This window comes from Phocoena phocoena, chromosome 1, assembly GCF_963924675.1.
Source record: "Phocoena phocoena chromosome 1, mPhoPho1.1, whole genome shotgun sequence".
Lineage (NCBI taxonomy): Eukaryota > Metazoa > Chordata > Mammalia > Artiodactyla > Phocoenidae > Phocoena > Phocoena phocoena.
In genome coordinates, this window is record NC_089219.1 from 130,790,896 (window position 1) to 130,809,758 (window position 18,863).

Consider the following 18,863-nt stretch of genomic DNA (forward strand, 5'->3'; position numbering starts at 1 on the left):
CAGGCCTTTAAGTCCTGGCAAGGAGTTTGGATTTTATTTGAATTTTAATGAAAAGATTTTAGTCTGGAGTTTTAATGTAATCCAACTTACTTTCCAAAAGATTTCTTTGGCTGTTCCATGAAGAGTAGATTAGGGAGAAGACTGGAGGTAGGAGATGGGTTAGGAAACTTTTATAGTAGATGAGATCATAGCTTGGATTAGGTTGGTAAAATGGATGTGGAGAAAGATGGGGATAGATGTGGGATTTATTTTGGAAGTGGGGCTGACATGACTTGGCAATGAGAGGAATGAAGAAGTAGAGATGCATCAAGGATGATAACCAGATTTTTTGTTTGAGCAACTTGGTGGAAGGTGGTGTTCTTTACTGAAATGGGAAATCTGAATAAGGAACAGCTTTGGCTGGGACATTAGGAATTCCATGTGGGTCACATTTTAAGATACTGATAAGAATTCCACATGGAAATATCAAATAAAGAGTTGGATTCCAAATCAGGAGTTTAGAGGAGACATTTGGGTTAGGATAGAAATTTGGGAGTCTTTCAGCATATAGATGCTATTTAAATCCATGGCAATGAGAGATATTACTTAGAGTGTGCGGCAAGGAATCAGAAAAAAAAGCTCGGGACTTGAACTTGGGAGAATTTCCAACATTTAGAGGTCAAGTAGAGGAGTGGCAACTGAAAAAGATTTGGAGAAGGATAGGCCACAGAAAGAACACCTGGAATGTGTGATGTCTTGGCAATCACGGATTCATGGGGCAGCCTGAAGGGTAAAAACATGGCTTCTAACACATACTGCATTTTCAGAAACATATAACGTGCAAAATGAGAAAAACCTTTAGAGGACAGATGAATGTGCTTGAAGGGTTTTAAAAAGGAAGGATGTTTATATGCCTAACAAATAAATGAAGGCTAGCTAATTACACCGGCCTTGGAGTTTGCAGTAATTATCCTTTGTTTTGATATTATTAGAAACTTTGATTTTTGGTAACATTAGGTAATTTTTTAAAGTGTAACTTGAAGGGGGAAGTTATTATTAATTTTTTTTTTCTGAGAGTAATGGTGTTAGTGTCACCTAATGGCAAAATGAGATATTGCAGCCGTATTTATATGAGGCAGTGAACAAAATAACCTAATTAGAAAGAGAAAAAGAACATTTATGGGGGAATTTTTGGCATGGAGCAGACTTACCATGGTTACAAGGTCCTGCATTCTTTAGCACTGGTCTACTTGTCCTACCTCTCTGTCACATTACCCCTTTGGTCACTGAGCAGATTGGTTAATATATAGTTCTTTTCTATCTTCCAGGTTTCAGCTCAAATATTTCCCTTTCAGAGAGTCCTTTCCTACCACCTTACTTAAAGTTGTCCGTGTATTCCTTACAGCTACTCTTTGTTACATTAGGCTGTTGTATTTTCTTCATAGCCTGAGAATGATTTGGGATTACCTTACTTGCTTGTTTCCTCACTAGATGTAAGCTCCACGAGAGGAGGCAACTTGTTTGCCTTATTCGCTCATGTAACCGCAGTTGTGAGTATACTGACTGTTATATAGTGTACATGTTCAGTTAAAATTAGTTGTGTGAATATTTGAATTTCTGGAAGTGATAGAGAATGTTGAGTTTCTATGGTGTAAAGTAGAGATCTATCCAGAAAACAGAATCACACTGTATTTGATTACTGCTGCATAAATGCAATGTGAAAGCTTTGCTCCCCTCACCTCCCCTGCTTTTTTTGCCTCCTGTAGATAAGTGGCTACATGTCTGGAAAAGAAAAGATACATGGCTTAGGGTGTTGAATTCTATGTTAATCAGTCAACTTAAGTGACACAGAAAAAATATTTTAAGGTACAATACTTAGTCTTGAGGAGATAAGTTTTTGCAGACATTTAGGTTTAGTTATAAAGTAATTTCAGTGAATGTATTTTTGTTTGTGTATGAATTTGTAGATACTTCTAGCTTATTTATTTATTATTTAGTTTTCTATTTATTAAAAAGAACAAAAAGTATTTCTAGGAGAAATATGTAGAGTGCCAAATAGTAGTAAATCCTTTTAGTTGAGATATGGTCAGGTTTGTGTTGTTTTTCAGGGAACAATATGGTTCTTTTAGCGTGGAAGCTCAGGGTACATTTCCATTATGTGGCCCAGCCCAAGAAGGTAGCCTCCCTAGTTTTGAGATAATTATCTAGCCAGCAGAATTCTTCCTTGCATGAACCAATTTTAAAGGCCAAAGATTGATCAGGTACTTAATAGTTCATGTTTTTATTCACTAATTTTTGTTCTTACTCCTTGTGGTTTTGACCAGGTGGATGTGGGAAGAGAGGTTTGCAGCACTGAAATGGAGGTCAGAGCTTCATTACAGAAGATTAGTGGGTCATCGGATTCTGTGACTACACTGAACAGTGAAGAATTTGTTTTGGTTCCTCAGCATGCAGATGATACTTCTACAAAAGATGATGAAAAACCTGAACTGAAGGTATTTTTCCCTTTTCTACAAATGATATTATTTTAAATTATTATTATTATTTTTAACTAGGTGAAACTTATCTCAGGAGATATATAAAATCCAAAGGTTTTTCTTGAGTACTGACCTCGAGACTAGAATCAGTGTTTGATTTATCCAGATGCTAATTATTTGGTTTGTGTATTTTTGAAGTTTTTGCTTTCGGTTTTTTATCTTTTACTTTAGAATTCAGAAAGAAGGAATAGGAGGGAAAAAAGAAGAGAAAGGATAATTGGCAAGTTAGACTTAATGGTTAAATCTTACATAAATTTAATTTATCTGGATATTTTTGTCTCTCTTACTGCTGCTGGGTTTTAAAAATTAATTATATAAGTATGTAGTTATGTATTATTTTCACTTGACTTTTCTTTATGATTTTTATGTTTTAAGTCAGCTGGTAACATTCAAGTATGTGATTTAACACTTGTCTGAATATTTTTGAAGTATATGTTTTATAATTTTAGCAGTTGAGTTTTTATTTGGATGTGGTCCTTTTTCTTTTTCATTTTTATGTTGCCTTTCCTAACTTGAAAAAAAAAAAAAAAAGAACCATATAAACCCAGGTATACATGTATGGGAAGTGCATAACCACCCTCTAGAAATAGGAAGAGAGAAATTAGCCAAAAATGCTGTATATTATTTATGACTTTTATTTAATATTAATTATATCAAAGGTATGTTAGTATGTTAATCTAATAAAATCAATCTAATAAAATTTTATAAAAATCAGATTATTAAGTACGCATTTTACATTATGTTGAGGATATATATTTTTATAATTTTATTAATCAATGGATTTCTTTAAATTTATTCAAATATCTGTATTTAAATAAACAGCTCTTTAAATTCATTTAACTCTGTATTTTCATATTAATGTGTTTAAGGCATTTATTTACTTAGGCTTTGTGTCTCACTTGCTTTTAAGAAGAAGATGAGTCAACTTAAGAGTAAGGAAATTAGTAGTACTCCTTGACAGCTCAAGCAAAATTTGTAAAGGAGTCAGAAATATGTTTATGCTATGATAACAAAAAATATGACCTTTTAAATGATATCAGTGCTACATATTATCTATTTAAATGTATCCATTTTCCTCTTTAAAACACATAAATTAAAAAAAAAACACATAAATTTAGGATTACCCAGTTTTTAGAATACGTTTCTAAAAGAGAAAAAGAAAAAAATAAGAAAAGAAAATATCTGTAAATAAGATCTTAGATCAGATATAGTTGGAAAATGCCTGGTATGTTTCTGAAGAATCCTTTTCTGATACTAATAATCCTCTAATTTAGTTGAGTTTATAACTCAGGATTTTATATATATCTAATGAAATTAGGTACAGCTGTATAAATTCTTGGTATTCAGTAACTATATTTAAATTTAAATATTTAGATTGTTTAAATTTCTTCTAGAAATGAAATATTTTCATTAAGTTCCAGAACCATGTTATGATTGAAACGAATTGTCTTGCTTTGTCTGTAGATAGTTTCTAATGGTGATGAACAACTGGAAAAAGCCATGGAAGAGATTTTGAGAGATTCTGAGAAAGGGCAAAGCAGCCTTCCTGTTGATTGTCCGAGTTCCAGTGAGATTTCAGACCATTCATTTGGAGATGTTTCGGCCAGCCAAATAAATAAGCCGTCTCTTCAATTAATTTTGGATCCGTCGAATACAGGTACTGTATTGAACTCTTAGAAACTATAATAGAAATGGGATAAAGTGATAATGAAAATTTTAAGATGAATATTAGAAAATTTTATTAGCTTCATTTTCTGAGATCAAGGCCAGCAGCTTTTCAGTTCCCACATTGGTTCTTATGTTTCTGTTTGTATCTCCACCTGTAAAATCAGTCTCAGTGTTCTTTGAGAACTGGCTCTATGTCTGGGCATTCATTTTACCCCTAGTACTTGGCATATAGTAGGCCCTCAATAAATACTTATTGAACAAATGAATAAATTCTTGGGTATCAAAGAACAGTGTAATGGACACATTCTTCCATATAATGTGACTTCTTACTCAGTTTGACTACAGTTATTTCAATTACAATTTGTGAAAATTCTAAGTAAAATAACATATCAACTCCATCAGTGTAATAATACTGTAAAAGTATTTATTACAGTGTAATAAATAATATGTACATGCATGAATGAGTAGGATTTATAGTAGGAATACCAGCTTGCAAGTCAAAATGGTTTTGGATGAAGGAAAGTCAAAATGGTTTTGGATGAAGGAAAGCCAAACCAAACCCAACCCAACTCCTACTTCAGCTGGTTTAAACACTGGAGGTGTGGTTTGATCTGGCCTCTGGTAGTATTTCTTTGTAAACTACTCAGCTTTGATCTTCTCCATGTCATCTTTCTCCTTAACTGGCATCCTTTGTGGTCACAAAGTAGGTAGCTGCAGAAATTGATAAGTAAGGCTAGGTGATTTGTTCATGTCTGGTGACCGAGAGAAAGGCTCTGATCTTTTACCCGTCGAACAAAAGTTGTGAGTTTTACTCTGATTGGACCAACTGAATCATTTTCTAGTAGTCTGGGGAATGATATGAGCCAATAGGTGTAGGCCTTGGTTATATTCAAACTCCTCAGTAAGTCATTCTGACAGAGGAGATGAGATCATCCTGACTGATTTAAGGCACTCATGATCCATTTCTGAATGTTCGTGTAGGGTAGGTGTAGATATAGGCCAGAGTGCTACACAGTGGAAACACGGTGGCCCTACCTTACACTGTACCCCAAATTTATTCCTAGTGAATCAAATATTTAAATGGGAAAAATGAACCTTTAAGAAGAAAATAATGAGAATATTTTTGTGATTCTCAGGGTAGGAAAAGCCAAATCATAAAGGGAAAAGCTACTTGCATTTTAATACATAAAAGCTTAAATCTGAATGAGAAAAGTACCATAATAAATATGGCTAAATGAGGCTCAGAGAAGATATTTGCCATGTGTTGGGGGTCCCCAAAAGTGCCCCTAGTTTAATGATTCATTATAAAGACTCGTAGGTTTCAGTGTATATTCATATTCATGGCTAGATTTAAGTTCAAGGGGACTTTATATGTGTGTGTGTGTGTGTGTGTGTACACACAAGATTGGAAATAAGCCTTACAAAATATTAATTTTTTTAGTTCTTGATTGAGGGAACATGAGAGATTATATTTTTCATTGTGCTTTTCTTTATCTTTTGAATTTCTTAAATCCCTAGCCTTCGCCCCAAACCCAAAGCATACTGACATCAACATTCCTATAGTTATTTTTTTGGTTAATAGATTAATCAAAAGGAAGAAATACCTTTATCTTCTCATGTATTGAAAGCTCTGATGGGTTATTGGAATCAGTTGTCCTTTGCAATGGCCTAGATAATATTCTTATTTCTGAGCATATTTGATAGGGACCATGTATAATGTACTTGTGTGTTTTCAACACCCATTATATTAAATACATTTTTAAAAAATGTATCTTTCCCTGAAGATCTCAGTGGATAAGAATTTCCACTTTGCTTTACAAGTAAGTTTTTAAAAAGCATTCTTTTCTTGTTATATATTGTTTCTTTTCATTTTCAATGAAAAGACATATGTTTTGTGTTCTCCCCAAAATTAATATATTGAAATCCTAGTGATGGTATTAGGACGTCGGGCCTTTGGGAGGTGATTAGGTCATGAGGGCAAAGCCCTCATAATTGGGATTATGTCCTTCTAAAACAGACTCCAGAGAGCTAGTTTGTGCCTTCTGCAGTGTGAGGACACAGTGAAAAGATGCTGTCTAGAAAGTGAGCTCTCATGAGGCACCAAATCTGCCAGAGCCTCAGTCTTGGACTTCCTAGCATCCAGAGCTGTGAGAAATAAATGTCTGTTGTTATAAGCCACCCATGTGGTATTTTGTTATATAGCAGCCTGAAAGAACTATGAGAAGACATTTCAGCTGCTTCTTCATAGTTGCAGTTTTTGTTAACAGAATTGTTGTGGTCGATTAAAATGACACATAACTTCAAAGGTAAGAGACTGTCTGGAAAGTACCTAGATTTAAATGGGCTAAAGTGAACATTAAAGATATGTAATTTGCCAGTGATAAATTTAGATAGATAAGGGCTTTTGTTTAAACATCATGATAACTTGTTGGGTTTTGTCATTTGGTGATCGTATGTCCTGGCTACTTGGATTCACCTCTACAGGGAATCTACTGATTTACTGTAATGTACTAAAATACTGTGTGGATACATAGATGAGTCTTCTCTCTCATGCTCTTTGTTATTCTTTGCATCTTTCTGCTAAGGAAGGGATGATGGAATTCAAAAGTATGACTTGAACAGGACTGAATTTATATTTAGGAGGATATGAATTTCTTACATCGATGTGTGATTTCACGAGATCTAAAAGTGTTGTCTTGCTAAAAATACTTTGCTGTTTGTTTGCTTAACTTCAGATTTCCACTAGTCATGAGTTTTGTCTACATGAAAGCTGCAGTTATGATACATTTAGTTGTGGATGAGATAGGATCTAAGTGGTACCCAGAGATGATGTGTGTTTGCCATTAATTGGTTGCTAAAAGGACCACTAGCTCTAAAAAATTTCATTTATTTACTGATTGATTCATTTGGCATATATTGAGTGCCTAGTCTTTTAGACACTTGTTATAAGTGCTGGGAATAAAAAGAGGATAGAACAGTTCCTTCCCTTGAAGAGCTGGTACTCTATAATTAAGGGCAGAATAAACTTCATTTTGATTTTAATTCATTCTATTTTAGACCTTTCATAGAGGCTAAGACATGATATCTGGAGTTCAGACCTAGATTTGGATCCAGGCTCTGCCTGCAGCTTGGACAAGTTATTCAACTTCTCTAACGATCAGTTATCTCATCTGTAAAATAGAGGTAAAATAGAACCCGTTTCATAGGGATTTAGAAGTTCAAATGATACCATCCACATAAAGTATTTTGTAAAATGCCTGGCACAAAGTAAGTACCAAATAAAATGTTTGTCATCATCAATAGTTTTGGAAACCTTGAACCTCAGAATAAAATCACATACAGTTTTAGGTCAAAGCCCAGTAATTATAACATACCACTTTAAATGGGCATGGGGGGACTTCTCTGGTGGTCCAGTGGTTAAGAGTCCGTGCTTCCACTGCAGGGGGCATGGTTTGATCCCTGGTCAGGGAACCAAGATCCCGCATAGCGTGTGGCTTGGCCAAAAAAAAAAACAAAAAAAAACACAAAGGGCATGGGGCAGGGTGTAGGCCCATTAACTCCATTGACATACCTAACCCCTGGATTTCTGTGGAGCAATGTTCTTTGAATACTCTAAAGATGTTGTCCCGCTGTCTTCTCTTCTCTATCATTTCTGATGAGAAATCTGCAGTCATTTGAATCACTTATTTGTTCCCTTATTTGTAACATGCAATTTGTCTACTTTCAATATTTTTTTCAATATTTTTGTTTTCCAGCAGTTTGGTTATATGGGTGTGGTTTTCTTTGAATTTATCTTTGTTGGTGTTCACTGAGATTCTTGAATCTGTAAATTTATATCTTTTATGAAATTTAGGAAGTTTTCAGACTTTTTTTTTTTTTTTTTTTTTTTTTTTTGCGGTATGCAGGCCTCTCACTCTGTGGCCTCTCCCGTTGCGGAGCACAGGCTCCAGACGCGCAGGCTCAGCGGCCATGGCTCACGGGCCCAGCCGCTCTGCGGCATGTGGGATCTTCCCGGACCAGAGCACGAACCTGTGTCCCCTGCATCAGCAGGCGGACTCTCAACCACTGCACCACCAGGGAAGCCCTCAGACATTTTTTAGAAAATTTTTTTGTGCATAGTCTTTTTCTTTTCCCGTGACTCAGACAACAAAGCTATTAGGTATTTTCATATTGTCCTGCAATTCCTAAGGCTCTTTTCATTGTTTTCCAGTCTTTTTCTTTTCTCCCTTCTTTAGTTTAGAAAATTTCTGTTGATCTGTATTCCAGTTTACTGGCTCACTATTTTGTTATCTCCTTTCTTTTGAGCCCATCCAGTGAATATTTAATTTTAGATATTCTATTTTTCTGGTCTAAAATTCACCTTTTTACATTTTCTGTTCCTCTGCCATGGATTTTAATATTTTCACTCATTCCAGGTTTGTTCACCTTTATGTCATAGAGCATGGTTATAATACCAATTTTAAAGTCTGATAATTCCAGCAACTGCATTATTTTGGGATTGGTATCTGTTGATTGCTTTTCCCTTGACAATTGGTCACCTTTTTCTATTTTTGTTTTTTGTTTTTTTTGTTAGTTGAGTAACTGAATTGTTTTCCAGACTTTCTGAAACTTACGTTTTGAGATTCTGTTTCCAGATAAAATCCTCTGAAGAATGTTGATTTTGTTTTATTTTAGCAGGCAGTCCACTTGGTTACATCCAGACTGCAAGTTCGATCTTGCTTTCTGGTTCCAAAGTCAATCAATTCCAAAACCTTTGCTATGCTTCTTTGGTCTGTTCCACACATGTATAGCATGGTGGTGAACCCAAGACTTGTGTTAGTTCATACACAAAATTAGGGGATTACCTTCTCCAACTCTCCTCCTCAGGATTTCCCCCATACTCTCTGGCTTCTTGGGGCCCATTTTCCTTCTTCTCTTGCGTAGAAAGACAGGTTTCTCACTTCAGGACAGAGTGGTGAGAGAAAAGAAAGAAAAAAAATAGCAGAGGTTTCCTTTTCCTTTTTGAACCACAAGAGCCAAGCCCGTTTGTTTGGGTGTTCTAACCACTGAGAGGTTCCTTTTCTTCGAGTTGCATATGCTACGGCACTCCATCCTTTCCCCCCAGCCCCACTTCCCACATAGTGGTGAAGCTCCAACACTGGGGCTGGCCTTGTGGTAGAACTGGGAGAGAAAAAAGAGAGAGAGAGAAAAGAAAGTTATAATTCCCCAAATGTTCTCTGGTTTACAGGGACTCTTTTTTTCTGTGCTTTGGCCAGAAAAATTGGATTTCTCTCACAGTTTTGTTGCTCACTGCACAGTTCTGCAACTTGGGTGGCCCGTAGGTCAAATATGGGATATAAAGGATGAAAAAATGTAAAAGGGAATTCAGTACTATACTGGTAGTTCTTCACGTTTTGACCTCTCTCCAATCTGTCTGTTGTTACTTGCTTTAAAAAAAAAAAAACAATCCTGGGCTTCCCTGGTGGCGCAGTGGTTAAGAATCCGCCTGCCAATGCAGGGGACACGGGTTTGAGCCCTGGTCCTGGAAGATCCCACATGCCGCGGAGCGACTAAGCCCGTGCACCACAACTACTGAGCCTGCGCTCTAGAGCCTGTGAGCCACAACTACTGAGCCTGTGAGCCACAACTACTGAAGCCCACACGCCTAGAACCTGTGCTCCACAGCAAGAGAATCCACCTCCATGAGAAGCCAGTACACCACAACGAAGAGTGGTCCCCGCTCGCTGCAGCTAGAGAAAACCTGCGCACAGCAACAAAGACCCAATGCAGCCAAAAATAAATAAAATAAATTAAAAAAAATAAAAACAAGTAGTTACTTGTTTATATTCTATAAAAGTAGTTACTTTTTATATTCTGCCCAGTGTTTTCAGTTAATACATAGAAGCTATAGCAGACTTGTTACTTCAATTTGACTGGTTCAGTTTGAGGATCTTCAGTTCTGCTAGTTTTTGCTTCAAGTATTTTGAAGCTCTGGTATTAGGGGCATAGCCACTTTTAAAATTATGTTTTCCTTATAAATTGACCCTTTTATCATTGTGAAATGTCCCCTTTTCTCCTGTTACTGTTTGTTGTTTTGAAGTCGGATTTTTCTGATATTAATATAGCCATTCTGGTTTTCTTATAATTAGTGTTTGTGTGGTATATCTGTTTATTTCCTCCCTCCCTCTCTTCCTCCCTCCCTCCCTCCCTCTCTCCCTCTCTCCCTCCCTCTCTCTCTTTCTTTCATCTTTCTTTTTGGCATTTTATTTTATTTAGTTATTTATTTTTATAAATAAATAAATTAATTTTTTGGCTGTGTTGGCTCTTCGTTGCTGCACGGAGGCTTTCTCTAGTTGCAGTGAGCGGGGGCTGCTCTTCGTTGTGGTGTACTGGCTTCTCATGGCGGTGGCTTCTCTTGTTGCAGAGAACCGGCTCTAGGCCTGCGGGGTTCAGTAGCTGTGGCATGCAGCCTCAGTAGTTGTGGCTCATGGGCTCTAGAGCGCAGGCTCAGTAGTTGTGGTACACGGGCTTAGTTGCTCCATGGCATGTGGGATCTTCCAAGACCAGGGCTTGAACCCATGTTCCCTGCATTGGCAGGCAGATTCTTAACCACTGTGCCACCATGGAAGTTCTTCTATCTTTATGGAAGATCTTGGTGGCTGCAGTGTGGAGAATAAATTGGAGGAAAGAAAGACTGGAGGTTACTGCTGTAGTAATTTGGGTAATGACTATGGGGCCAAAGAAAAGTGGGATGGATTCAAGAGTTATTCAAGGCATGAATAGTTCAGTGTACATCTAATGAATTCAATTTTGGACATAATGATTAATAAGATTTCCAAATGGGGATGACCAGCAGTCTGCTGTATTTTAAAGAAATTAAATGGCAAGAAAAAAGTCGTTCCCTCATATTTATAACTTTTGGTGCTCTTCAGTTTCCCTCTAGTATCATTTTCCTTTATCCCAAGGATCTTCTTTAATATTCTTGTTTTCTTATGCAAATTAGAATTAGTTGTTATATCCACCCAGGGAATATTTCATTTCAGATCTTGCATTTTTTAGCTCTAGAATTTCTTTTGGTTGTTTTTTCTGTCTTCCATTTTTCTCCTTCTTTTGTTAGGTGTTTTTCTTTAATTCCTCTATCATAGTTATAATAGTTACTTTAACGGTCTTGTCTACAATTTTGTCATCTGTCTTTTTTGGATCCATTTATGTATTGTTTTTGTATTTGGGGTATACAGAGTTTCATGAATCTGTGAGCTACACAGATTTTGTAAAACATTTATTTCTTCAGAAAGCTTTTTCTCCACCTTTTCCTCTTTTGTAGAATTCCAGTTACACATACGTTAGACAATTTGAACTACTTGATCTACCGTGTTCATCAGTCACCAAAGCACAGTTTTACCATACGATCTTGCAAATAATTGTTTTTGCATAAGTACTTGCTAAATTAACAAAAATGCATATATGTATATATGTATATTCTAGACATGTTTGTATTTAGCCTTAAAACGTATTTGTAGTTTTTTATATGTCCCTTTTGAAATATATACATTGAACTGATTCAAAAGTGGAAAAAGCATGTTTCAGTGATTGCAGAACATGGTAGATGAAGTACTTCATTTGAATAGCTTTAGTTTTTCAATAGAAAAAAGTGGTGAAGGGTGCATGATTTAGTATAATATTTGGGAGCTGGAGTGGGGAGGTTGGGAATGGCTTTTGTGACTTATTTATTAATATCCTGTAAGTGTAATCCTGGTAATGAGAGTTAGAGCATGTCACAAGGATCTAGTTTGGGTGAGACAGGCTGCTTAATTTTGTACAGCGTGGATGTGGGTAGTGGGAAGAGTTGGAGATTAGCTGAATGTGGGTTTTTAGGTGGGGATGGGGAGAGTGGCAGAGGGGAAGCTTTATACTACCTGATATATGCAGATAAATACTCTCTAACCACAGTTGGGACTTTGCTACATGCGTGCTGTGCTTAGAATTAAAGTGGATTTTTTTTTTTAAAGAATTGGGGGAAGCAATCATAGGATAATTCATCAAAGTAATTATTTTGAGGAAAAATTTTTCATTGAAATACTTACATATTTTATAGAAGCCAGCAAGCTAGGAAGGAGAAAAATAAGGAGCTTGACTTTGTTGGTATTAGTATGAGATGGAACATTTTAACATTGTTGACTTTTGCTGAGGAATTTAGGCTGATTAATAAATTTGGTGCTATGCAGGATCTTTACCCGAAACACTTTTAACGGATTTTAGTTTTGTTTAATTCTCATTCGTTTTAGGATAATTCACACTGTCTTTAGTGTAGTCTTTTCTTCTTACTGTTTTATATCATTTGAACTCCGTATTTTTGATTTTTTAAAATACAAAGCTTAGAATGTTTTTTTTCTTTTCCTCTAAAGAAGTCATAGCTTAGTAAGATAATACTTTGAGAGATCTGAAGTACAAAATGGCCAGTTCCAAAACTCTAAGTTAAGATGTAGGATAAACATGAAAAGAAATGAAAACACAGAGAGACCTAAATTTTATTTGCAATTTTTCATTTGTTTTTGGGCAATAGATGAAATTATACTGTGAAGTTTTATATTAACTTTTGAGTGTTTCTTTTTTTTTTTTTTCTTCAGAAATTTCTACACCCAGACCATCTTCTCCAAGTGGAATACCTGAAGAAGATAGTGTTTTATTTAACAAACTGACCTACTTAGGATGTATGAAGGTTTCTTCCCCACGTAATGAAGTGGAGGCGTTACGGGCAATGGCAACTATGAAATCTTCCAGTCAGCACCCCTTTCCTGTTACTCTGTATGTGCCAAATGTTCCGGAAGGTTCTGTGAGGTAAGCTCTAATCCTTTATTACCCCCTTAGACATGTGTGAAGTTTTTTTGGGTAGTGGTGATGATATTTTATCATAAGTGAGGCCTTGGACTTACTCTGAATTCACTTTTACTCTGTAGCCATGCAAAGTAAACATGTTTAGGTTTAGACTGTATTCCTTATTTGCAAGGGGCATTTGTAAAATTTGCTTAGAATGCTATAAATGCAACTATAACTGTCAAAATACCTATGATTTGTGTTTCACCTTGTCATTGTAACAGTGGTTCGGAAAACTAGAGTGATCCCTAGATTTCAAGCTCTTTACGTCAGACTGGAAAGAAGCAAAATGGCTTTTTCTCACATGCTTCACTAGGAATAATATTTAATGTCATCTGAACCTTGAATTTCTTTAAATGTAAATCAGATAACTGTTATTTTCCTACATTCAGCCCTCCAGTAGCCTCCAGTCACACTTGTGATTATATTTGAAATTCTTACCATGTCTGGCCCTGATGATCTGCTTTGACCTGATCTTCTGTCCTTCTCCCCTCTCTTCCCTCCCTCCTTTGCTCTCTCACTTCTTTCACTACATTTACTTCATTCATTCATTCACTTCATTCATTTGCTACATTCCAGTCATAGTAGCCTCTTTGCTCATTCTCAAACACAGTCATGAATCCTGCCTCAGGGCCTATCAGTCAGGATTCCTACCTCAGGGCTTTTGTGTAGTCTCTTTACTCTGCCTAAACAAGCTTTCCTTGGTTTTCCAGTGGCTTTTTCACTTCTCTCCGGTTTCACCTCAAGAAACCTTTTTATCAAAAGAAGGCTTCTTTTTCTTCCTTCCTGTTTTTCTTAATAGGGTTTATTTTTTAGATCACTTTTAGGTTCACAGCAAAATTGAGCACAAAGTACAGAGATTTCCCATATCCCAGATGTGCATCCCTCCACCTCCCCCAAACACACCTCTCACCATCAACATCCTCTTCCACATGGTACATTTGTTACAATTTTTAATTTATTTTAAAATTGTTTATTTATTTTTGGCTGCGTTGGATCTTAGTTGCGGCACATGGGATCTTTCGTTGAGGCGCGTGGGCTCTTTGTTGCGGTGCGCGGGCTCTCTAGTTGTGGTGCACGGACTCCAGAGCGCATATTTTTCAGAGCGCGTGGGCTCTGTAGTTGTGGCGCGCGGACTCCAGAGTGCACATGTGGGCTTTGTAGTTGTGGCGCGCTGGCTTAGTTGCCCCACAGCATGTGGGATCTTAGTTTCTGGACCAGGGATCGAACCCACGTCCCCTGCATTGGAAGGCAGATTCTTAACCACTGGAGTACCAGGGAAGTCCCTACATTTGTTACAGTTGATGAACCTACATTGACATAATTCTCCAAAGTCCATAGTTTACCTTAGGGTTCACTCTTGGTGTTGTACATTCTGTGGGTTTGGACAAATATATAATGACATGTATCCACCAGTAGAATATCATACAGAGTACTTTCACTGTTTGAAAATTCCTGCCTTCTGCCTGATCATTTGTCCCTCCCTGCAACCGCTGGCAACCACTGATCTTTTTACTGTCTCCATAGTTTTGCCTTTTCCAGTAAATTATATAGTTGGAATCATGTAATAAGTAGCCCTTTCAGATTGGCTTCTTTTACTTAATAATAGGCATTTAAGAGTTCCTACATGTCTTTTTGTGGCTTGATAGCTCATTTCTTTTTAGTGCTGAATAATATGCTATTGTCTGGGTGTACCACAGTTTATTTTTCCATTTGCCATTCTGATTGCATCCAAGTTTTGGCGATTATGAATAAAGCTTCTGTAAACATCTGTGTGCGGGGTTTTGTGTAGATGTAAGTTTTTAACTCATCTGAATAAACACCAAGGAGTGTAATTGCTAGATCCTATAGTATGGGTATATTTAGTTTTGTAAGAAACTGCCAAATTTTCAGAAGAATCCTCCTTCGATCATATCATAACTATCGCTCTTTCTTTTTACTGGGCCTTTTTTCCTTCATAGAACTTTTCTTTGACTTGATATTTTATATTTATTTGCTTATTTGTTTATTGTCTGTCTTCCTCACTAGAATATAAGTTCCATGGGGGCAGGTTATTGGTATTTTTTCCTGCTACAGCTTCTGTCTGATAGTACTGTCTAGAGCAGTATCAGTCCATAGCAGGTTTTTAGTAAATATTTGCTGAATGAACAAATAAATGAACCAGGTCTGGGAAATTAGGTTGAACGTGTCTTGAACCTATACTATTCTCTGAAGACTGATTTAATCTTTTCCAAACCCTTTCTGATTTGCCTCATTCTCTGAGGTTTAGAATGTGAGAAAAGTTCTAAGTACCAAAATAATAGCAATATAAATTTAACAAGGTTTTGGTAAAAATGCTTTGACTTTTTCAGGAAAACGTTTTGTAGGTATATTGTTTGTATGATATCTCTTAACAGTAAAAGGCATTTTGATATTTGTATCTATTGAGTTTCAAAGTGCCAAACATACCGTAACAAAGACTTAGTGATTTGCCTCTCTATTCCTAGTAGGTCCCCCTCAGTTCTACAGTTTGAGATCCTGAGGTGGTCTTGAGGTTTTGGATCAAACTAGAGCTTAGGATTTGTACAGGGAAAGTCAGAGAAATATTTGCTCTTAAGTCCCACAAACTCCTTTTACCTCTTAAATTCCATTGTTAAGTTTATCTTTGGAACCACTCTGACCTTTTTTAGGGTAAGAGAAGTCTTTGTTGAACGATGAATGACCTGGACTTGGATAAACTTACAGGTGCTGCTTTAAATAGAAATGAACTCTCCAGAGATGGTCTGTGCTATTTTTTACTGGCATTCCTCTTGCCATAACAGAACAAGACTAGCATTTAGGGATGTATGACATTGATTTTACCAGGCAGTGTATACTTGGCTTTGAAAGTAAATGAATTCGATCATAGGACACAAAAATGAAGTAATTGTCAAAAGAAGTTGAAGAATTTGTGTGTTTGTGTGTGTGTATAGCAAAAATATGAAGATAATTGTTTTCCTGCTTTATTAGTACCAGTTTATTTTTGTGATTTTAAGATAGTTATTTTGTATGTTATTGGCATAGTAAAAGTGTTTGCCTTTGTTCTTTGATAGTTAATATTTTATCTCATTTTTCATCACTGTTCTGCAGAATCATAGACCAATCCAACAACATGGAGATAGCATCTTTTCCAATTTATAAGGTGTTATTCTGTGCACGTGGACATGATGGGACAGTAGAGAGCAATTGCTTTGCATTTACAGAGAGTTCCCATGGTTCAGAAGAATTCCAGATACATGTTTTCTCCTGTGAAATTAAAGAGGCAGTAAGTATAATATGTTGTAGCAATTCGCTATTGAGATGAATTAGGGTAATATTTTCAAACTCTAATTTCACTGTCATATAATTTAGTATGTATGACCATATACCATATTACATGAATTTGGAGTATCTTTCTGAAGAGAAAGTTAATATTTATAATGGCATAGAGCCGCATATGGAAAGCTAAATCTGATAACTCTGTGCACTAAAGTGGTTCTCTCAGTTTAACATATGTAACAGAAAAATCCCCCTTGATAAGCTTTCCTCCCACCCCACCATGGTAGTAATTGCTCAGACTTAGAAAGGAAGAATATTTTTGCCCCTCTTTTATTGTTTTGCCTAAGTTGATTGGTCTATGTGACTTTAAAAAATGTCTGTAACAATACCTGTTTCTCTGCTGGGCCTTTCACTTAGATACTGCAGTAAGATTGTTTCACAGATGTCTGTGATTTTCACTGGTGATCATTTATTATGTGCACTCATTCAGAGGCTGGCTTTTGCTCTATAGAACTGGTATTAATTATAACTACAAATGCTCCCATACAGCAGGGTTGTCAACTTATAGTCCTTTGACGATGCCAGTGAGTTCCTCTTACCAATTATTAAATGGTAGTTTATTCTTAGACTCAGAATCAAATGGCTGTTACATGCATGGAGAAATTGCCTTCTTTTCTGTATCTATTGATTTCTCCCCAAATTAAAAATAATTTGCACTTTTAGAACTTTAGTACTTATACAACCATTTCAAAGGCATTATTAAATGGATTTGGATGGGCAAGGTCTCAGGTGTGTTTGCTTTTGGAAATATAAGTTGTCAGCAGAAAATGCTGAAAGTAGCAGTTGTTCTATTTTCTCTTTACTATGAAACATAAATAAACCATTATATTAACAGGAGTTCTGAGAGTTTATTTCTGGCCACAACATGGGAACTCATAGAAATGTAGATTTCTGTGTGTCTGATACTAAGCGTGAGGGGTATGTCAGTTGTTATTATGCCCTGGTGATTAATTTTTTTACACTAAAATGAACATGTACAGACATAGAAGTTCTCTGTCAGAACCATGCCTGTGTAAGAAGTTCAAATTTGTTTCTTTTTGTTTGTTTTTTATATAGTTCTGAATCTATTTCATCCCAATGTGTGTATGTATATATACCTACACACACATACATACCTATACATATACCTATACTGACTACTTGGCCAAGTGTGTGATAGGTAGAGTGAATGAGTACAAGTATGCCTGGCACGTAGGAGGCAGTGGATATAAATATGTTGAAAGAATGTGTGTGTGTGTTTGTAAATTGGGGGGTCTATTTCTGATCCTTACAACTCCACTACAGAGGTGGGGAAGCAGATGGTAGAGACCTGGCATTTCATGTTGGCAACCGTCATTTAGCATACCTGTGTGGATTCTGGATAACTGGTGCTCAACAGTAAGAAAGAGAACTTTGAAGAATTGGAGAACCTGCTGCTTGGAGAGGCAGAAACACTGCTGTAGAAGGAAATTGAAAGGCACCTGGTTGCAAGCATTTTTCATAACTGTGATGGTATGAAACTCTCTTTTTGGATTATAGCATCTACTTGTTTATGGGGGGGATATTTGTCATTTTTGAGAGCTTTAACAGTGGGTAAGCAGTGGATAAAACTGAGGGGGAATTCTTGGCCTGACCATTTTGGATATAGTATTAAATAGGATTAATTGTATTTCTGGAGAGGATATTTGGTACATTGTAGGTTGTGATAAAGTGATATCCATTTATTATTTAATTTTTTTGAGTAAATTTTTCAAAGTGTTACATTCTGGGACATTGGTGGTAAAATTCATTGTTTGAAGGAGAAATAAATGACAGTTTTCATTGAACTTTATTATGAGAGATCATTTCTATAACAACCCGATATAAATATAGGGCTTATGCCTGGCACTGCGCTAGGCATTTACTTGATACTCATGACATTTCCATAACATAGATGGTATTTATTTAGACTAGTGACCTTATGCTCCTCTTTGCCTGGAGCAGTCCTAGTTTATGACTGTTGTCCAAGTATATTATTAAAGCACTTCATTTTATTCTCAAAAGTGCTCTGGTTTGGCTGACAAATTTTATGGTTACCCTTTCCTTATCCAAAGGCTGAGAGAACAGATGATGAAGCTGGTTTCCTAAGGAAGTTTATGACTCTGAAGACCCATTTAATTTTCAGTCACAGCTTTCCTGTTGCTTTATTATAAAAAGTAAATATAGATTTTTACCTTTCAATTATGCTTTATAAAGGGATTTCTCGGTCATATAGCTTGCATTCCAGCAACCTTTGGGTTTTACTCATGCCTTTTATAGAATGTCTGATATCTTCCTCTCTCCCCTCAAAAAATAATTACTTGTCTTTTTGTTGCATTTACTGGTTGTCTAGTTATCTGGTTCCTGGAAGTTTCTTGTTATGTGGTGAAGGGACAACATTAGTCCTTAGTATTTAGGTCCCTCTTAATGGACACAGACAATTGGCAAAGATAGCTCAGGAACAGATGACTGACATTCTTATTGCTTAAATAT

The 18,863-nt window shown here is 36.3% G+C and overlaps 1 protein-coding gene across 2 annotated transcripts in view; it reads left to right on the top strand.

The window, feature by feature from the left end:
• Nucleotides 1-2,336: 2,336 nt before the first annotated feature.
• The window catches only part of RABGAP1L (RAB GTPase activating protein 1 like), a 619,828-nt gene continuing 603,301 nt past the window's right edge, over nucleotides 2,337-18,863 (top strand). For both annotated transcript variants that reach the window (XM_065882769.1, XM_065882778.1), the window contains exons 1-4: nucleotides 2,337-2,474; nucleotides 3,981-4,173; nucleotides 12,791-13,001; nucleotides 16,146-16,320. In XM_065882769.1, the coding sequence (XP_065738841.1) occupies nucleotides 2,337-2,474; nucleotides 3,981-4,173; nucleotides 12,791-13,001; nucleotides 16,146-16,320 (717 nt within the window). The remainder of the gene's footprint in view (nucleotides 2,475-3,980; nucleotides 4,174-12,790; nucleotides 13,002-16,145; nucleotides 16,321-18,863) is intronic.